The sequence below is a fragment of the Athene noctua genome, chromosome 8 (genome assembly GCF_965140245.1).
Source record: "Athene noctua chromosome 8, bAthNoc1.hap1.1, whole genome shotgun sequence".
Lineage (NCBI taxonomy): Eukaryota > Metazoa > Chordata > Aves > Strigiformes > Strigidae > Athene > Athene noctua.
Genome location: NC_134044.1, coordinates 24,247,638 through 24,266,629, shown reverse-complemented (window position 1 = coordinate 24,266,629; position 18,992 = coordinate 24,247,638). Strand labels below are relative to the sequence as shown.

Below are 18,992 nucleotides of genomic sequence, written 5' to 3'. Positions count from 1 at the left end.
TGCCTTGCAGCCCAGAGTTACCATTAGATCAATAGGTATTAACAGCAAATGCTTTTATAATCCACCTGAGTGTCACAGCATCCATACCTCACCTGCTGCCCATCACCACACCCTTGTAACATACTCCATACTACTGTAAGATATTACAGTGACCAGAGCAAAGAAACCTTCAGTAGGACAAGAAGCTGTACCCCCAAAAGGGAGAGTGATGCTTTTACATGCAATAACCCTGATTTTGAAAAGCTGGCTATTTTCTAAACAGCTCCCCCCACACCCTTATCTCCCAGGTTCAGCAGCACAGTTGGTAGCTGGATGCCCAGGCACATCATCATGATCGGACCCAAAGAGTCTGCCAAAGTCAAAGGACTTTGAGCAACCTCAAGAGCAGCTGCACAAGCACCAGCCTAATAACTCATGTGGACCAATTTCACCTGGGGAGCTTGAAGACCTCTAGGCAGTGAGTCTTCTCAGACTTCAGTATTAAATATAGCTACATGTGTCCACATCCTTGCCTTCCCAGACTATTCTGCTGCCGCTCCACTTGTGTAAAACATATCCACATATCCAGCAGAATTGGTCCACAGTCATGAAACATATGGATACTGGGGCTGTACAGTCAGCCAGTGAATTGGCCCACTAAGTGTTTTTACAGAAGACCTGAGAAAAGACAAGGCCAAGTTCCCAGTCCAGTTATTCCTATGAGATAGAAGAGGGTGCTTCTGGACATGGTGCTTGTGCAGAGCATCTTCTAATCCCAACTCAAGAGGGCTTTTCCTCCGTCCTTATCCATGCCTGGCACCCACACAAACAGTGTCGCAAGCCCCACCGCCACATTCTCCGTGTTTTGCAACGCACCATTGACTTGACTTAGCATCTTCAAAAGTACCTCCCCCCCCCCCATGCCATTGCAGGTGGTTTTTTGTCCTGCAAAACTGTGTGATATTTACAGAAGCAGAGCATCTAGCAACGCAAGGGAGAGTGGACAAATGCCATTTCACAGACATATTGGTCTGCTCCTGACCTTCACCCTGCCCTTTCACATCACAAACTCCAGAGGCGGGGAAAGGGAACAGAGACTAAAAGAGAGGCAATACAGGAACATTTGTAATCACCTTTTATAACCTGCATTCTATAGGACTGAAATGTGAAAAGCACCTTTCCCTTACATTATTCAGAAAGCAGCAAAGTTAATGTGACATATTGGCGTGTAGGTGTGTGTGGGCTGGTTTCTTGGGGGGAGGGAGGGCTGAGGGCTCTCTCTGTTTCAGAGAAGTGAAGCAGCACAAGATGTACCAGTTGCTCTGGTAACAAAGCTTTTTCTTTTTTTTTTTTCCCTTTAAAAAAAAAGTAAAACATCATTTTAAGCATTTTCCAGCTAAGACTTCCCTGCCTGCATAGCAAAAACAAGTCCCCGTCTCAGAAACACACACAATCCATTTGAGTCAGCAAGGAAAGGACCTTCTCTTCTACAGATATTTTGACATCGTAGGGAAGCTGATAAATTGAGGTCGCCCGTTTTCCTTCTGATACCGCTAGCATACATTATCACATACCAGTATGCCAGCCCAGCCCCTTCCTGTGACCCGGTAAGAGCTGATAAAAGCCCAGCACCACGCACAAGCCGATGCCTGTGGGAGCAGCGGAGCCCCCTGCCCCAGTGAGCATCCTCACACTGCAGCACCACCATCCCCTGCCGGCACAGGGAGCCATCCCAGCGGAAGCAATGGCTTCATATTTAATACTGTGCTTGTAATATGGAAGGATTATAAAGCAGCTTGTAAGTCTCACAAATCCATTCACGCTCGTACAGCCCTTACACGACCTTGGAGATGCCAGGCGGGAGGTGTCTGCCTACAGGTCCATATCTGGACATGGATGTGAGCAGTCCCAGCCAGCACCAAAACCATCCCAGTGGAAAGAGCAGCCCTGGATAGGGCACATCAGCTCGGCACTGATTAACTGCTCTGCTGCCCCAGTGGGGCAGAGGCAAGGAGCTTCCCTGTCCCAGCCCGATGGAGCAGGCCCTCAGTGCAGCACCAAAACACAGGGAAAGCTGGGGAGCCACCCAAATCCAAGGCTGCCAACTCCTCATGTGTTTGCCTCAGTTTGCAGAGACTGTCAGACCATGACAAGGGATGGCTACTCACATACACACACATGTCGTTACGCTCAGCCAGCCCTGCTGTGCAGTAAAAGCTCTCTCTGAAGAGGTTGAAAACAGAAAAAAGACCCAAAGCCAAGGATAAGACTCTAGAAGAACTTATCTGGCCCAAGTCACACCCAACCTCACAAGTTCATTTCATAAACCACAAGTAGGTGGAAAAGGGAAACGGTTACAATGCAGCTTCAAAGGCAATAGCTGGCTGTCTAGGGTTGAAGCTCTTGGTTTAAATTGCAAGATGATGGAGCTCTGAATTCCTTCAGTATCTCGTGAAAGCGATGACCAGGTGCCCTTGGTGTGCTCAGGACCACCCCACAGTAGCCACCAGTGCAGGATGGGTGTCTGGACAAGGGGTGGCCAGCGGTGCAACCCGGTCTGCAGGCAGTGCAGGCACTCAGCCCGGTCTCTCAAGCAAGACACAGCAGTCAGTCTTCAGCTACAAAAGCTGCGTGTGTAAACCAAGATTAATTCTTTACAGCAACAATCCCCAGGAAATATTAATTGAGTGCAGCATGGTAACTCTTCCACATGGCTAAAAGCAACGGTCATTAATTATGAAACTATTGACCACCAGCCTTTTGTAAAGAGAAACAATAAAACAACTGATTATTAAAAACAATTAATGTCATTCTTGACTCAGGCTAATTATCTGAACTGCTAACAATGACCCAGGAACCTGCAGAGTCTCTGTTCTCACAAGGGCTGATGCAAGGGCCCAGTGCTCGATCAGCAGCAGTCAGGCTGAGCCGGACCTCAGGCAGGCTAAACATGGCACAGACTGCACATTAGCTATCTTCCCATACCCCTCCTTCAAAAAAAATAAAAAACAAAAAAATCTCATAAAAGCCTTTCTTTAGAATATTCACCTGCTACCTCACCAGCCTGCAGTGGCGGGATACCCATGGGTGCCTCATAAAAGGATGCTGCTGGGCAAGGGAGCCCACAAACAGCACGTGGAAGGGCAAGACACATTATCCCTCCTCGTTTGGCATCTGCAAACTCCAGGACAATCGTGCTGAGCACAGGCTTGCACTTGGGACATTCTCAGGGACCAAAGTCTCCCAACAGCCCTGCTGCTCCCAGCTATCCAGCAATGGGCAACCTTGGATTTCAAATGCTTTATTCACTCTCTCATACCCACACATCTCAACATGTACATCTACTGGATCAAACTGGGGGGGGGGGGCTGCCTCGGTGGATCAGTCCTGGCTTCTGGCAAATGCTAGCTGGGTAATAAATAAATCAACCCTGACAAAATGCGTTTCTTCATCCTTTTCCACCACATATCCCAGACAGACACAACACAGTGCAACAAAGAGTAACTGCAAAAATTGTGTCGTCTTCAAATGGCTGCCTGACTTGGGCTGGTGGAGGACAAGGACAGCCCATGGCCAGGCACCCTGTCTGGAGGTGGCTGGTGGCACCCTGAGGCGGCTCCTAGAGGTGCCTGCTCTGCCCCATCCCACGATGACAGTGGAGGAGCTCCCTGGGGAGCCACAAGCTGTGAGACTTGTGGTTCACGGATCCCACACGCTCTAAATTAGAGCACAGAATAATGCTGCGTAATGGCTTAGCGATTATATGGCATTTACCAGCTAATTAAACAATCAATAGTTATTGTGCAGTTATGGAGTTAGCCCACAGTACTGTAACTTGTAGCCTGTAAAATAAAGCCTTGCTAAAGCTGTAAATGGAGAACCGCATCCCCAGGGCACTCAGCAAAGCAGCACTTGGCATTAATGACCGTTGTCCTCCTGGTACGGTTGGGAAGAAGCACGTGAGTATGCAATCTCAACATCATTTATTTCCCCATTCAACACTGTAAAACAACACAAGATGAGAGAGGCAAAAGTTACCATCTGACCTATTTACTGATTTTTTTTCACTGTTGCAAAGGCTTGCATCAAAACGCTGCTTTGGTGATGCTATGCACGGGCCAGCGTGTGAACGCCCATGGGCAAGCAGGTCTAAAAACACCAGGGGATTGCTTTGGGTTTTAATATATTCAGTTCACGATAAGCAGCCCACTGCAGGTCTTCCCCCAGCTTTGTAATGATCTGTTGAAAAGGTATTTCTGAGTAGCCTAATAACCTTTTACTTTCAACCTCCGTTTTTATTGGTGTTTGACACACCAGTGGTTGTGGCCCTGATGCTGTGATTTATCCTGGCAATCTAAGCATACACAGTATTTTAAGGACTTTTTGCTTGCTCTCTAATGCAAAGTAGAGATAAGCAGTAATAATAACGTTCTGGAACATAAAAGCAGCGTTTCCTCACACTTTAGATAATGCTCTAAAGGATCTTGGTGATTTTTGTGCTTACAATTTTGCTTTCAGCCATCAGCTAGCTGCTAAAAAAGTGAGGCTCAATTCCCCAAGTCCAACTCATTAACTTCCTGTGAGCCATTTCTTTAAGCACCTTAAATAAAAAAAAAAAAACACCAAAAAAACACCAAAATCCAAGGACACAAAAATTCACTAGTGCAACAATGCCTGGCACGGGAGCTAACAAGCTCTCAGCCTTTTATCAGTTTACAATCTGTAACATTAGATGCAGGTTTATTAAAAAATAAAGAAAAGCTTCTGATTCAATTAGAGAGATAAACCCTCACCGGTGCGGTCCCTCATTAAAATAAAAATCAAGCTATTCACAAGAGATTGTTAAGCAGCAAACAAGGAATGTTACTTCTCTCTGCAATTATCCAAAGTGAAGAGCTTGTGACTGGGACTAGAGGGGAGAGAGCAGAGTGGGTCACTGCCGAGGGCTCCTGCGGCGTTCAGGTGTCACTGGGCTATGGCCAGAGCTGGGAAGCACCAAAGTGCTGTTTTAACCTGCAGTCCTGAGCAAATAAAGGCCTTTACTTGAAAATAGAGATCAGTCTGAATGAGATATCTTTGCCTCTAGAGCCCAAGAGAACACAGCTTTAATTTACAGAAGCATTGTGCCCCACCTGAAAAGGATCTTCAAGTCACAACGCAGAGAGCAGGATCAAAGCAAGATGTGCAGCGAGGTTCACCCCGATGCCCACGCTTCGGCAGAGGGGTACACTCCCTTTGGGAGCTCTTAGTGTGCATCACACTTGGCCAATATGGCTTGTCTCCTGTGAGCAAGAAGGCACATGCTGTGGCAGGGGCTCCCCAACCTCTCCAACACGGCGGATCCTGAGGCTGGCTCCATGAACCGCTGCTCTCTGATAGCTCCTCTGACTGTGGTACTACCACACATTTCTCAGGCTCCCCACCCTGTCAGGCTGCGATATCATAGTCACAACAATGTAACCGTGCACTTTATCCTATAGGATTAATGGGAGGTTTGCACCTTGCATGTGTCCCTCCAGTCCCTGGGCAGGCCAGGTGGTTACCACAGACCTGTAGTCTCCCAACACAAATACGGCCACGCAGCAGCCTTAGAGCTGGCTGCTACATCAAGTTTTCTGGAGGAAACATCAGGGCTGCAGGCCTGCTTCAGGGGTCTTGCAGCATACAAACATAAGATGCTCTTCCCTGCCTGGAATAACTTCACTGCCCTTCAGCCACGTGAAGGGGAGGCGATGCTCACTGGGTGACCGCTCCTGGCAGAGAGCACAGGACTTGCAAAGCTCAGGCTAGAAATACAGCACCAGAGCAGGCACGACAATGAAGTATTCCCTCCACATCTAAAAATACAACTAGAGGCACACACAGCCTCTAAGAGATCAGCAACGTGCACTGGGGGTACCACCAGCACAGAGGGGTGCGAGTACCCCAGCCCGGCCTGAGATGGTTTGAAATGGGAGTGAAACAAGAATCTCATTACGCAGGACACTGCTCCTAGGTATAGACCACTGCTAAAGGCTGATTTAGAAAGGAGACAGAAGGCCTGTGTGTCTTTAAAGTTGATCCATTGGCTTTGCCGCAAGAGATAAATAACAGTAGTGGTATCCGAAGAAGAAGAATTGCAGAGATCTTATTCCTGTGCTGGGCTTTAGGGCAGAACACCATAAACAGTTATGTATGCTTTATATCATAGTCTCCTTTTGTTTATAGAGCGGGTGCTACTCCAAGATTTCAGTTTAAGAGAGCTCTGAAGTCAGTCTTAGCCTGAACTCATACCTCAATACTTACTAATTTGGTTTGGACAGCAGCACTCCCCCCTCCCATCACCATCCCGTCTGGCACTGGTACCAAGTGAATCACACCGAGGACAATCCGATTACTCCAGCAAGTTAAAAAACAGTTAAGAGAAATATTTTTTTCTTGTACAGCCGGAGAAAAGGGGAACACAGAAGTGTTCAAGCGTTCACTTACCAGAAAGGCTACACTTGGACATTTCTGGGTGGTTTTTCCCCACTTTGAGGTAACATACAGATGCACCGAAGAATCAAACACAGCAAGAGGAAACCTGATCAGCAGAGCCGTGCAACCAGCAGCGCCAGCATCAGCTAGCTTATTTCCCTCTTCTGCTCTCCACAAAAACATGACGCTTTCAAAAGGCCGTTAAAGGCGCATAGTTTCCACTGATTGTTAGAAATATGCACCACTTAAAATTAGGTCACCCTCTACCATTATTTTAGCAGCTGAGAAGAAAAACAGTTCAGAAGGGAGCTCCCACGGCGGGGAGTGCATGGTGGAAAAACAACCAATACCAGAGGGCACGGCTCCCTCGAATTTAACTTTGATAAGAACAGTTTTAGTGTGAGGGGTTTTTTTATTTTGTTTTTGGTTTGGTTTTTATTTTTTAAAATTATTCCTGTTTAAAAATTCACACATTTGAAAGTCCCGAAGTTCCAGTTCATCTTTGGTTTACTTCAATCCCTCTATCCTCATATTGATGGGATTAGCCTACAGCAGTGGGAGGATGGGGGAACCAGAATTCAGAACAAATGTTTACTGACAAGTAGCCTTTTAAGTACCCTTCTCCTCTTCAGCAGGGGCAGCTCACTGTCTTTCATCACATGACAGGCAAGAGCTGTACCTCCAAAGCAACAAAGTAAGTGCACACAAATATATTTTTTTCTATAGTCAAAAGATAATATGGGCTTGACAGGTAAACATGATCTCTGTGTACACACATATATACAGAACTTGTACCCACACATACAGAAGTTTTTGGAGAATGGGACCCAGAGGAGCTATTGCCTCCCAGCAGACCCAAAATATTTGGGACATGCTGCATGCTGAGAAACATCTCCCCACCATATATTAAGTGCAGTTAAACCCAGACTTTGAAATAATTCAATCCCTCTGCAACCCCACAAGAATCATCCACAAAAAGACCCCACCAAGATGACAAACTCTGGAAATCCCCCAAACTAAGAGGTGTTTAGGACAAGTGATGAAATTTAGCAGAGGGTGGATGTTTTAAATATTCTTGTAAGGAAGTTCTTGAGTTTAAAATTCTGTTCGCCACAGTTCCCTCACTATTCTCATTTGGAGAGCTGCTTCCAGATGTTTATAGAAATTTAAAGCAAGCCTATTACCGACTGTTGTGTTTTTTCTCCTGCAGCAGGTTCCTGCCAGTGGAAAGGGCGGCAGCCAGCCTGCATGCGAGCAGAGCACTAGACTGTAGCAAACTCATTTGGCAGCCTATTGCAGCCATAAACTCCTCTTAGAAGAGATCGAGGTTTATCTATTAAAGCACAGACTTTTCACTCCCTCCTCATCATATAATCAATAAAAAGCAACTGGGGGAAGAAGAAAAAAAAAAGTGATTTATTTTTTAGTGACAGTTTCAGAACTAATATGAATTGCTTATTATAAAAGCTCTGTGCGTTACACGGTACTTGCACACAAGACCAAAAAGCCCAAGTTCAGCAAGGCCTCTTGTCAGGCCTGAAGCAGGTCAAACCTAGCCAAGATGATGTGCTGGGATGCTCCATGTTCAACGCATGGCCAAGGCAAACAGGATCACTTCAGGTGGAGCCCTTACCTTATAGACCTGCCCATAGGTACCATTGCCAACAAGCTCCACCAGTTCAAAGATTCCTGCAGGATCCTAGGAGAAAAGAAAGAAAAAAAAAATTAATAAGCAATACTTACAGATTTCTGCAAAAAATAAACATTTGACAAAGATCAACTGGAAATGTTTTGAGTGCTTCAAGTTTTTTGGGCAGCCCCAGGACCAGCATCACAGTGAGGAGGTGCTGTCCCAGTGGCAGCCCTGCAGGCAGCACAGCTCTGGCCAGCCTCCCACCTCCAGTGCTGGGGCTGGGAGGTGCCAGGCTGGTGTCTGTGAGCGAGCACTGATCCATTTGACCATCATCTGCTTGAAATGTGAACCCTCAGTGTATTTTTCTAAACACAATAGCAACTATTTGCTATTAGAACTTAGGTTTTCTTATGCATCAGCTTTGGAATACAAGCAGTAAACTGGCAGGATGTCACTTTTGGGCTCAAAACAGGGTTTTCCAGGTCTATTCCTGAGGTCAGCAGCATTAATATTACTTGGTCTAAATGTCATTTTTGGTTTGGTGCATTCTGGCCATTGACATTCTGGTTTGTCAACTGAGATGAGCATATCCAGGGTAGCGCTACGCAAGGACACAACGATTTGGAAGGTGGCACTGAAGCACCAACACCCGTCCCCAGACCCACCTCTCCCCGGTGTGTACCCAGCTAGGGGAAGGGCAGTCACACACAAGCACACACACGTGCAGAAGCTGGAGTGCACCCGCCAGCACAGTTGAAAGACGATACGATCTGAGAGGTACGAGGGAGGGTGGGGAAAGAATAAACCAGCACTGCTATTTTCTCCTTTTGGTGGGTTTTCCCTTTCCAAAAGCTTTATTTATACTCTTCCGCTCCTCCTCCTTCTGTACTCATCACTCCAATTCTGGATAGCACAAGCCTGCTGGAAGCTGGAGGATGCGGAGGCATCCCGGCACCCCGGGGGTCTGCGTGCCCCTGTGGCCCCCCAGCCCATCCACCCATGGCATGGGTGACCCTGGCTCCCACACCACCATCCACCCTCCCTCCTGGATTTTGCGTCACGAGTTACAGAACGACTTGGCATCCCAGTAAGCAAAGGGCTGCCAGCTGCGGTCCGAGAGGATGCAGATGGGTCAATGAGCGGCTCTAACAGGCAGAGGAGGATCAGCCAGCAGCTCTCCTCAGGAGACAGGACAGGGACACCCATCACCACGTTACAAACAGAAAGGTTTCATTCATTACAAAGCCCATATCAGCTCAAGATGAATTCTGGGTCCAAAACTCAAAATACTGGGTCTTTGAGAGCAGATGAGAAGCATAACAATCCCAGTCTTGATGTGATTGAGACAGATTTCCACCCAGTCCAGAACACGCGTTGCCACGTACCTGCCGGGGTTCAGCACACCTCCATGGTGGGGTCACAGCAACCTCTCTGATCACCCCAACTACATACCCTAACTAAACCAGACACTCAGGCACCGCAGGTAAAGCTGCAGCACAACAGGTTTCTAGCACACAGCATCTCGACAGGGTGAGGACACCCCTTGGGACCGGGCAGGGAAATGCCATGAACAGACAGGAAAGGGAACTGGTGGTACACTGGGTTTCCACAAACTGGGTGAGAAAGTAGGGGAGGAAACATAGCAGCAGCAGCTGTTTTATTTTTTGAGTTTCTTTCCTAAGGGTTATTCTCTGCAGTGCTGAAACAACTCTGAAAGAAGCTTTTCCAGTGCTACAGTATATCTATTTTTGAATACTCACTAGGAGATTAGGGGAGAAGAAAGCTGTGCCTAGGGCAGATCAGGAGTTTTGGAGAAACATCCAGGGATGCAGCTGGCCATTTCTGATAAAGTGAACTGCTCTTCACAATATGTTTTCCAACCTCTTTCCACAAATCCTCAAATCAGAGTATCCCCTCCTGCCATCCCAGGTCACTTCCCACTCCTCTAATTTAATGTGCAAACATCAGCCATGGTGCTGCTCCATCAGATTTATCCAAGTCCATCCATCACTTGGTTGCAGACCCCACTTTGGCCGGGGCAGCTTTGTGCTATCTGAGGTCAGCTCGTGCACCAGGAGGGCTTTCCCCCACTGCTCCCACCACCCCCAGCTCCCGCTCCAGCTCCCACCCACCGAGCAATTTCTCCACTGCATGTCCCCCTCCATCCTGTTTCCTCTCCACGTTTTTCCAGAAGCTTCGCCAAGGTAACTGGGCATCTCACAGCACAGCTCTGAGTGTCACTGCTCCCCTGACTGCTGGCACAAGCAGCCCCAGCTCAGCAGAGACACGGCAACATGCCGGGAACGCCGGCACTGCGCCTGCAGTGAGCAGAGGGGGCTGATCTCTCCTCCCAGCCACGTTGCCCTCCTCAGCCCTGCTTCTTCCCATGCAGCAGGCAGTCGAAGGGACAACGCTTCTCTCCAGCAGCCACCGTTAGTGCCCAGGAATAAGGTGGTGTTAATGGCCCTTCCAGAAAATACACAGTAGAGGATGGGGTGGGCACGAGGGGGAAAAAAAATAAAATCCCTCTTTCCACTGGCCTCCCCTGGACCAGTTCCTAAATAGGAGCTTTGCATCTTAATAGCTGCTGGGGAAGAGGCTGGCCCTGGCCCCAGGGGCACATCCTGCACCTTGCACCCCACAAAGCCCCAGCTGAGATGCTTCAGGAAGGGACCAGAGAGCAGCAACGGCAGCTGAGGCAGGCTGGAGTGGACAGCAAGGGAGGAAAATGCAGCAGCACACTGCATGGGGGCTTTTATGTTAGCCAGAGGAAAAGAAATCCACCCTGCAGAGCCCTGGCAGGGACCAATCCAGGCCAAGCAGGGAGTAATCTCAGACCAAATATAGCCTGTGCTGCAGCTCAGGGCTCAGTGCTGAGTTGCACTTGGCTGGGGGTGGCCTCAAAGCTCCTTACACACAGCTGCTTCCAGCCTGGCACCTACCACCTTCTCCTGATGTTCTCTCCCCAGAGAGGAGGGAGCCGCAGTCGGTGAGGCTGCAACCCTCCTGGTACAGCAGCCTCCTTTTCCCACACCCCAGACTGCCTTTACAAACACTACTGTATTTTTTTTTTAACTGAAAACATCCAGACTAAATAGCAAACCCACAAATAAAAGGAAAAAAATTGAGGTGATCTGTTAGTTTAGGAAAAGAAAAAATTGAGGTGATCTGTTAGTTTAGGAAAAGAAGATTGCAGTGTTTAAAGTGGGGGAAAAAAACAGCATTTAAGACAAACACACAAATAATTTTTAGCTCTGCATTAGCTTCAGGCAGAAAAGGATTTGTAGGGTTGTAGCAGCACCAGGGCTTCACCAAGAGCCCTTACACCAAGAGAGGGTCCCCCCGCTCCTGCCTGCCTGAGCAAAAGAGGGAAGCAGGAAGGCAGGCAGGGGCAAGGGCAGATGCAAAACACTGCACCAGCCAGGGATGTGCTTGGGAGACCTCGACACCCACACACTGCGGCAAGGCAGGGCCAGTTTCAGACCAGGTTAGCCTCTTCCCAGGTCCATAGGGTCCAGCAGCACCCATCACCCCCATGTCAGCTCCAGAAGGGGCAGGCAGGGCAGGGGCAGCCCCACAAACCCAGGCAGGGGTTGCAGAGCTGCAGGGATGCCGGCAGACATTTGCACCTCACCCGCTACCAGCTATTCCCATTTTAGACCTGCAATGATGCACAGCTCGACCATTTCCTGCTAAGAAAAGGAAGAGCTTATTTTTAGTTTTAAAAAGTAAGCTCTCTGGGGTGGTGTAGGCTCACAGCTCCCAGAAGAGCCCAGCTGTAGCTTTCTCCATAGGAAGGTGTCACCGGCCCCGGCGCAGCTGCTCACCCACCACGGCACACAAAGCCTCCTTGAGCAGGACGAGTTACCTGGAATTTGTGCCAGAAGACATAGGAGCAAACTCAAGCACGGGGCTCTTCATAAAGCAAGGAAACACTCAACAAGAGGATCTTTCAGTTGCTTATGGGATGGGAAATGTTTTACATAGTGGCACCCGTGGCAAGGGCTGTGCTGACGTGATGGTCCTCTAGCCAGGGATGGGCTGGCGCCCGAGCTCTACTGTGCCTGGATTTGACCCTACTTCCACAGCTGCAGTCAGGACAGGCTCAAATTCAAGTTATGCTCCTCACCCGCCTCATAGGGAAATCAGTGGTACCAGAGTCTCAGTGGCTAAAACCAGTCCAAGAAACAGAACAAAGCAAGAGCATCATCTTTTCCAGCAATATTGTGGGGGGGAAAAAAAGTCCACTTTATTTCAATAAACAGTATATTTAAAACTGCTGCATTATCAGAAAAGGGACTTCTGTATGTGGATGATAAAGCAGAATGTATCCAAGTTTCAGCAACAAAACATGCATCCCTTTTGAAAGGTTTATCGGTGTGGAGCACGCTGCAGTGGGGCTTGCAGCAGCACGCTCCTGGTTAAAACTGCTCTGCTCTGCCTAATCCAGACCCCGCCGAACTAAATCTGAAAGATGTCCTCGCCTACACCATGACTTCTCAAGGAGCCCAAGGCACAGAAGAGCCAACATTTTGCTTGAGGAGACTATTTAGAGAGTAATATCCATATCCAGGGCTAAGTCAGCTAAGGGTTGAGGGCTACAGGTGTGTATTGGTGTTGGCTATGGTGAGCACCGAGTTAGTGGGTCACCAGTTACCTGTCCTTAAACGTGGCCGTGCAGATGTCCACAAACACAAGCAGCATTTATACACAGTTTGTACACCGAAAGTTCTCATTTTCCTTGAAGGACCCTCATTTTTCTCCCTTATAGTCCACACAAAAGGTATGTAACAAAGGGTTACATGAGGAGACAGTGGAGAGATGCTCAGGAACCAAGGGGCACACCAATTAAACTGTGATTGCTGTGAATGCATGGGACGGGAAACGAAAGATCAGAGCCTCTATAATAATTGTGCACTTAGTCCCCCAATTCTGAGCAGTTAATAACAACTTTCAGCCAAAAAAATCATGGAGATAACCAGCCATTAAGCAAATGTTATAACCCTGGAGAAGGAACATGTACTGCATAACTGGAGGCAGCACACAGTTATGGGTCAGTAACAAAGAAGCATCCCCAGGCACTAGTTAGCTGAAGCAACGCCACAGCACTAGGTGAGGTTTTTTAATCACCACTAAGAATAAAGCCAGTGCAACTAAACCTTTCCAAACATGAGGATTTTATGAGCCTCTGCCTTACAGCTCCATAAGACAGCCTAAAGAGGAGATCCCATTAACTGATCAGGCATCCTGAAGAACCAAAGCAGGCTCACAAAGCCATTTACTCGTGACCACCAATACCAGACGAGTGAGCGCTGCCTGTGAGCAGGTGCCTCTGTTTAGACAGGTCCTGGCAGTCACAAGGAGAGACTTTTGGCACTGGGAAGCACCAAATGGTCATTCCCCCCCCAGCAGTTGGCTACTGTAAATGAACAGCAATGGCACAGCACACAAAGCCTGCGTGCACAGGAGAGCCATAGCACGCAGCTTGGCATGAAGGCAGTGGGCAGCACTCTCAACACAAGCAGTTGTCTTAAGATACAGCGTACGGACACCACTGCCTAGAGAAAGCTGAGTCTTCTTATCCCACCAAGCTCCAACCAGGAGAGGAAGCTCATTCAGCGTGTGAGAAAAGTCTCCATGAGGAATGCAGGAGAAAGTAAAAGGCCCATCAGCAATTCACCATGTCAAATTGTTGTCAGGGTAATGTATTTCTGATTATGCAAAACATCACTATGAGGAATGAGTGTAAGGGTCAAGCCTTTAGTTCACATACTAGCCCAGATTTTGTTTCTCAAGGCCAAATGACTGAGCTGTGCCATACTCTGCAAAGCCATCCTTCATGTTAGCAAAGCCAGAGGCTCCCTAGACAGCCATGCACGTCTGCCAAGCTTCAGGATCTGAGCAGTCGCAAGCTCTAAGAAGTCAGCTGCTATTCCCTCTGCAGACACATCAGCTAACCCCTCTTGCCATACTTTTTACACTGGCTTCTACAGTAGAAATTGAAGCACTTGTATGACTGGACAGAACAGGGTCCAGATCACCTTGGGGATGCTACCCCAAATGACACGTAATCAGAGAAAAATGGCAGGTCTGAAGAACACTTGAAGACACAGTTGCTTTTTAGTAATCTACTAGTTGTCTTCATCTCCGAGGCACTGCTAGTTAACAGCCCTGTGAGTAATACAAAGACTGACCACACAAGCTAGGAGAGTATTGCTAATAAAACTGCAGACAACAGCAAGTAAAGCAGGAAGGCAAAGGCCAAGGCAACAAAATATTGATCGAGTTACTGGGAACTTCCAGAAAAAGAGGTTGGGGACATTACCTTTTTGAGCTTCAAACACTGCCTTCGCACCACACAGACATAGCCCTAAGCCCGCCCATTAATTAAAGCAGTGTAAAAAAAACTCATCAGGCTGCACATTATTACAAAAATATTTTGCTTTGGTTACAAACCAAGTAATGAAGCAGCATCATGCTGGACTACAGGATGCTATTCAGCCCTCACAGGGACTGCTTAATCTCACGTATTCTCCTCCTAGCTTTGGTACTTTTCCCCTCCTTCGCCCACCCATCCAGAGACTCACAAGACAAGCTATCATCAATGCCATCTACCACTGCACCTCCTGCCTACTCAAGCAATACAAGCTGCTCTACTTGGAAGAGTAATAAGGAACTCTCTGAGGGTTTTGTTTTCATTTTGAAGAAGCAGTTTGTCCTCCCTCACCCCCAAACACCCAACTCTGTATCTTAAACGAAGATGTTAGTTAAGAAACAACACTCCTATACAGCATAAGAAAAACTGTTGTCAAGGCTATGTTATTAACAGGAGAAAAATTTCCTCACTTGACAGCTGAGAGAAGCCTGTTTACAAATCTATTTGAACCATTCCTCTTCAGCATCTCATGAGGAGCCATTTCTCCACCTCTACTGAGAGCCACTTCAGTGCTCTGCCCATCTCCTCTTCCTAAACCATAAATCAGCCTCTCGGGTCTCCAACACTCCTCTCCCTAGCTTCTCGCTGAAGCAGAGCTCCAGCCATCACACACACATCTCTTTGCTTTCCAAAATGTTAAGACCTGCCAGTAGTTGGCAACAGCAAAATTCAATAAGAACTAATCACCACATTGGGCTTTTCAGTCAATAAAGCTGGATTACTCCTTTAACTACTACCTGTTCAACTTAAGTCATAAGTGTGGATGTGCAGCCATCCGCCAAAGGTATAGCCAACACCACAGCTGAAGGAAGAAAAGGAAGAAACCCCCCCAATGCACTTATGCAGTCCAGTCCCACTTGATCTTGCCGAGGCCAAGCCACTGAAGCTACAATATATTGACTATTCCAGATTTCCTGATCACAGACTAGCACATACAAAATCAGAGTTCTTCTGACCTAGTTTCTCCTTCCTAGCAAGTCAACAGAAAAAGCAGCCATTCTGTACATTCCACAAATATGAAATATGGGAGTTCCAATCCAGTAAGGAACACGCACAGACCTGGAAACAAAGATTTACCAAACCAAGATGATGTATTTGTACCACCGCAGACAGCTGGTCCCACAGTCCAAAATGCAGTAGCAATACCAGTAAAGGACAACAATGACTACACTGACATATATAAAGCTAACCTTGCCTCAACAGGGCACGCTGGAGCAGCCCAGTCTAAGGAAAAGCCGTCCACAAACTACACAATTACACTAATCAAAAAGGGACCAAGCCTTTTCTCCATTCCTTCAAAAGCCTGACCTAAGCTTCACTAGCAACAAGGTGACTCCATCCCATTCTGATGTCACTCAAACAAGAGGCAACAAGTTTTGACTTGAAGCTGATGAAGACCAACATCTCACCTCCATGAGTCTCACCATGACAAGAAGATGCTGAGATATTCCATACCCCTTAAGACAATACAATTGTACTTAGTCTTCATTTGAAGTTGGAATCCCTCCCAATCAAACAATCCTTTCTCATTTTTAAAGCTCTACAGCAGATTCTACATCTGGGCTTCACAAATTGTTTGCAGTTGTATGACAAGCCCTCCTTCCAGTTCGCAGGAGACTGTTCATCTAGAAGAGTTAGAAGTCAGTGAGTCCAGACGCACCAGCAAAAGCACTACCGCTAAGCGAACCCCGAGGTTTTCAACGTGATGTTAGATGAATGCAGCCTCAGTACGATCAGCCACTTCAACATATGCCTAATTCAAGCACACAACTTCAACGGGACAATATATAAAAGGCTTGGCTAAGCTCACTGTCTCTAAAAAGCTACAGTGCCAATTATAAATCATATCTATAGTCCCCAGAAGATCTAAAGTCACTAGTAGTATTGTACCACACTTCTTCGGATGCAGACATCAATTAGAGCACAGCAGCTGGACACTCTCCTCACTGGAAGTCACTTATCTGCAGTTTCAGACCAATAAGATATTATTCCTAAATGTTTAGATCTCAATCCTCTGAGAAATAAAGAGTTTCACCTCAGCCAGCAAATGTTTGCATCAAGCTGAAATTGCTACCTACTAGTAAATGCTGTCAAAGGTTTATGGGGTCTCAGAGGAGTTGGTTTAATTACTTACCAAAGCAGCTGTTTCAGGAACTACAGTCTCTTAACATACCACTCCTAGAGGCACACTTTGAAAAGCAAGGTTGTTGCCAAGCTCACACTAAAAGCAGAGAGCACTCTCTCGCACATAGGCAAAAATTCAGTCTCCAACAGCAGGTCACGTGTGTTGTTTGATCTGTGGACATTTGTAGGGTGACAGCTCAGAAACCAGTTTGCACCTTTCCAAGTTACTGCAGACTGGACATCCCAGCTTCTGCATCCCTCATGGGAGGCTGTTGAGGTCAGTCATTTGGGACTGCCTTTGTCAAGAAAAGACAACCTTGCTCCTTCCTTATGGTTGGAGTTGTGGCCAGAGGAATGCCTTAAAATGGGAGAACATCTTGCTTCCAGATGCATTCAGGAGCAAAAAACCAAAGCAATCTTAAAACCCTTTGCTTTTTAAAATAGGATGGGTTTGCACCTCTGTGTCTGCTTTTAAGTTATGGTTGAGGCCATGGGCTAAACTGACCAGGGAGTTGACAGGGATGAGACAGCTGTGTCATTGTGACACCAACAACCTATAGACTACAGCCTTCAAGAGCAGGGATCTATGCAACAACCAACAGACAGGCCAGGCATGGATGGATGCATGCCAAGGAGCTTCAGAGAGACATAAAGCCAAGGCAGAACTGAGAAGGCATCTGGGCCAGGGCTGTGACCATTCGTGTCACCCAGCAGCAGCAGATGAGCATTACAGCCAGAAGATACTGCATCTGGGAGGGCTTGGTCTTGTGGAGCTGCTGCTTCACGCCCTCTGAACAGAGCAGGAGTTACACATTGGTCTTAAAGAGAGACAATGTGGGTGGAGAGCCTTGCCCATCAGATATCACTACATCCCAGTTTAAAGTGATTGCTATTACTTTTTAGTATTTTGCTGAGAACAAGGCAGAGTCCCTATATATGGAGAAACACTACCTCCCTACTGAATTCAGTCAAGTTTCTCACACCAGTCCAATTTTCACAGATCCTCTGGTGATGGAGTTATCTGCTGGTACAGTGCTTTTCGAAGAGTTTACCCACTGCCTGTCACTTTTCATCAGCTCCTTAGAGTTGGTTCTGCAAGGGCTGGTTAGCAGGAGAGGATCAGAGAACTCGCCAGCAGCAATAGTTTCAGAAAGGACAATATAGGGAGCAAATTACATCAGATTATTGAGCATTCAACTAGTGGCAGAATGCTGCAAGATGCAGCCAATAAGACTGTAAAAAAACCCAACCATACTCACTAAGCTCCCAAAACTGCATTATAAACACCTTTTTTTCATAGAATTGTCTTGAAAAAGCAGCAATATTATTTAAAAGAATACCAAATACATGTTAACTTGCATGTTTTGCATCTGGAAAGACCTTTCTCACCCAAGAGTTAACAAGTTGTAGGGAAGGGGAAGGAAAGGCTTCTCACCTTTTTCCTACATTTCACAAGCTGTCTCCAGTAATGCCAGAGTCAGTAGGAGTCTGAAGGTTTGGTCTTGACAGACACTCACTTAAACAGGGGGGAGGAAACAAGGTCCCACAACAAAAAGCAAGCTCCTGCCTAACGCACGCCAAAAAAAACGGCCTGAAAGTCAGAGACAATCCACAGTTGCTGAAATGATTTGCAGTTAATTTTCTGCCAGGTCGTAAAGTATTTCCCATAGCAAGACTTCTGTATTTCTTGGTGGCTTATTACATTGTGAAACACATGTAAATTCAGAAAGATGCTTTTTATTTCAAATCCTAATGCCCAAAGTTATGAAACTTGGGGTGGGGGCAAGGATTATCTAGTTTAGTTCATTTGATACATGCATTACAATAGCACTTCAGCCAAAACAAAGCAGAGGGACCTTTCTCGCACAGGCATCTCAGGAACACGTGCTGGTTTTGCTTTGCCAGTCACCATGATGCCCCACAAATCCAACCACCACTTTTTGCTTTACGGTGTCAGTTGAGCTCCCTGTCAAATTACATCCTCGTGACACCCCCCTGCCTTGGGAGCCCTCTGCTAGCTCTGGTTCCTGGAGCCAGTCGTGACATTATCTGGCCTCTGCCTGGCAAAATGCTCTTCACTAGAGCTACATGTTTTGGGGTGTTTTTTGTTTTTTTGGTTTTTTGTTTTTTTTTTTTTTTATTTGGTTGGTGGTTTTTTGGGTTTGTTTTGGTTTGGGTTTTTGGGGGGTTTTTTTGGTTGGTTGGTTTGAGTTTGGGTTTTTTTTACAAGTTCACACAAGCAGGTTGGAAACATTAACACAACACATGCAGAGCAGCAAAGCAAAGCCGCAAAGCCTGTTGAAGACCAGTACAAAATGGGAAAACAAAGCAGGCGGAGAAGTCCATAATACTTGGACTTCCAAC

The 18,992-nt window shown here is 46.9% G+C and overlaps 1 protein-coding gene across 4 annotated transcripts in view; it reads right to left on the bottom strand.

Moving 5' to 3' along the window:
- The window catches only part of TNIK (TRAF2 and NCK interacting kinase), a 164,512-nt gene that overhangs the window by 128,142 nt on the left and 17,378 nt on the right, over positions 1–18,992 (bottom strand). For all 4 annotated transcript variants that reach the window (XM_074911924.1, XM_074911925.1, XM_074911926.1 and 1 more), the window contains exon 2: positions 8,069–8,134. In XM_074911924.1, coding sequence (XP_074768025.1) covers positions 8,069–8,134 — 66 coding nt within the window. The remainder of the gene's footprint in view (positions 1–8,068; positions 8,135–18,992) is intronic.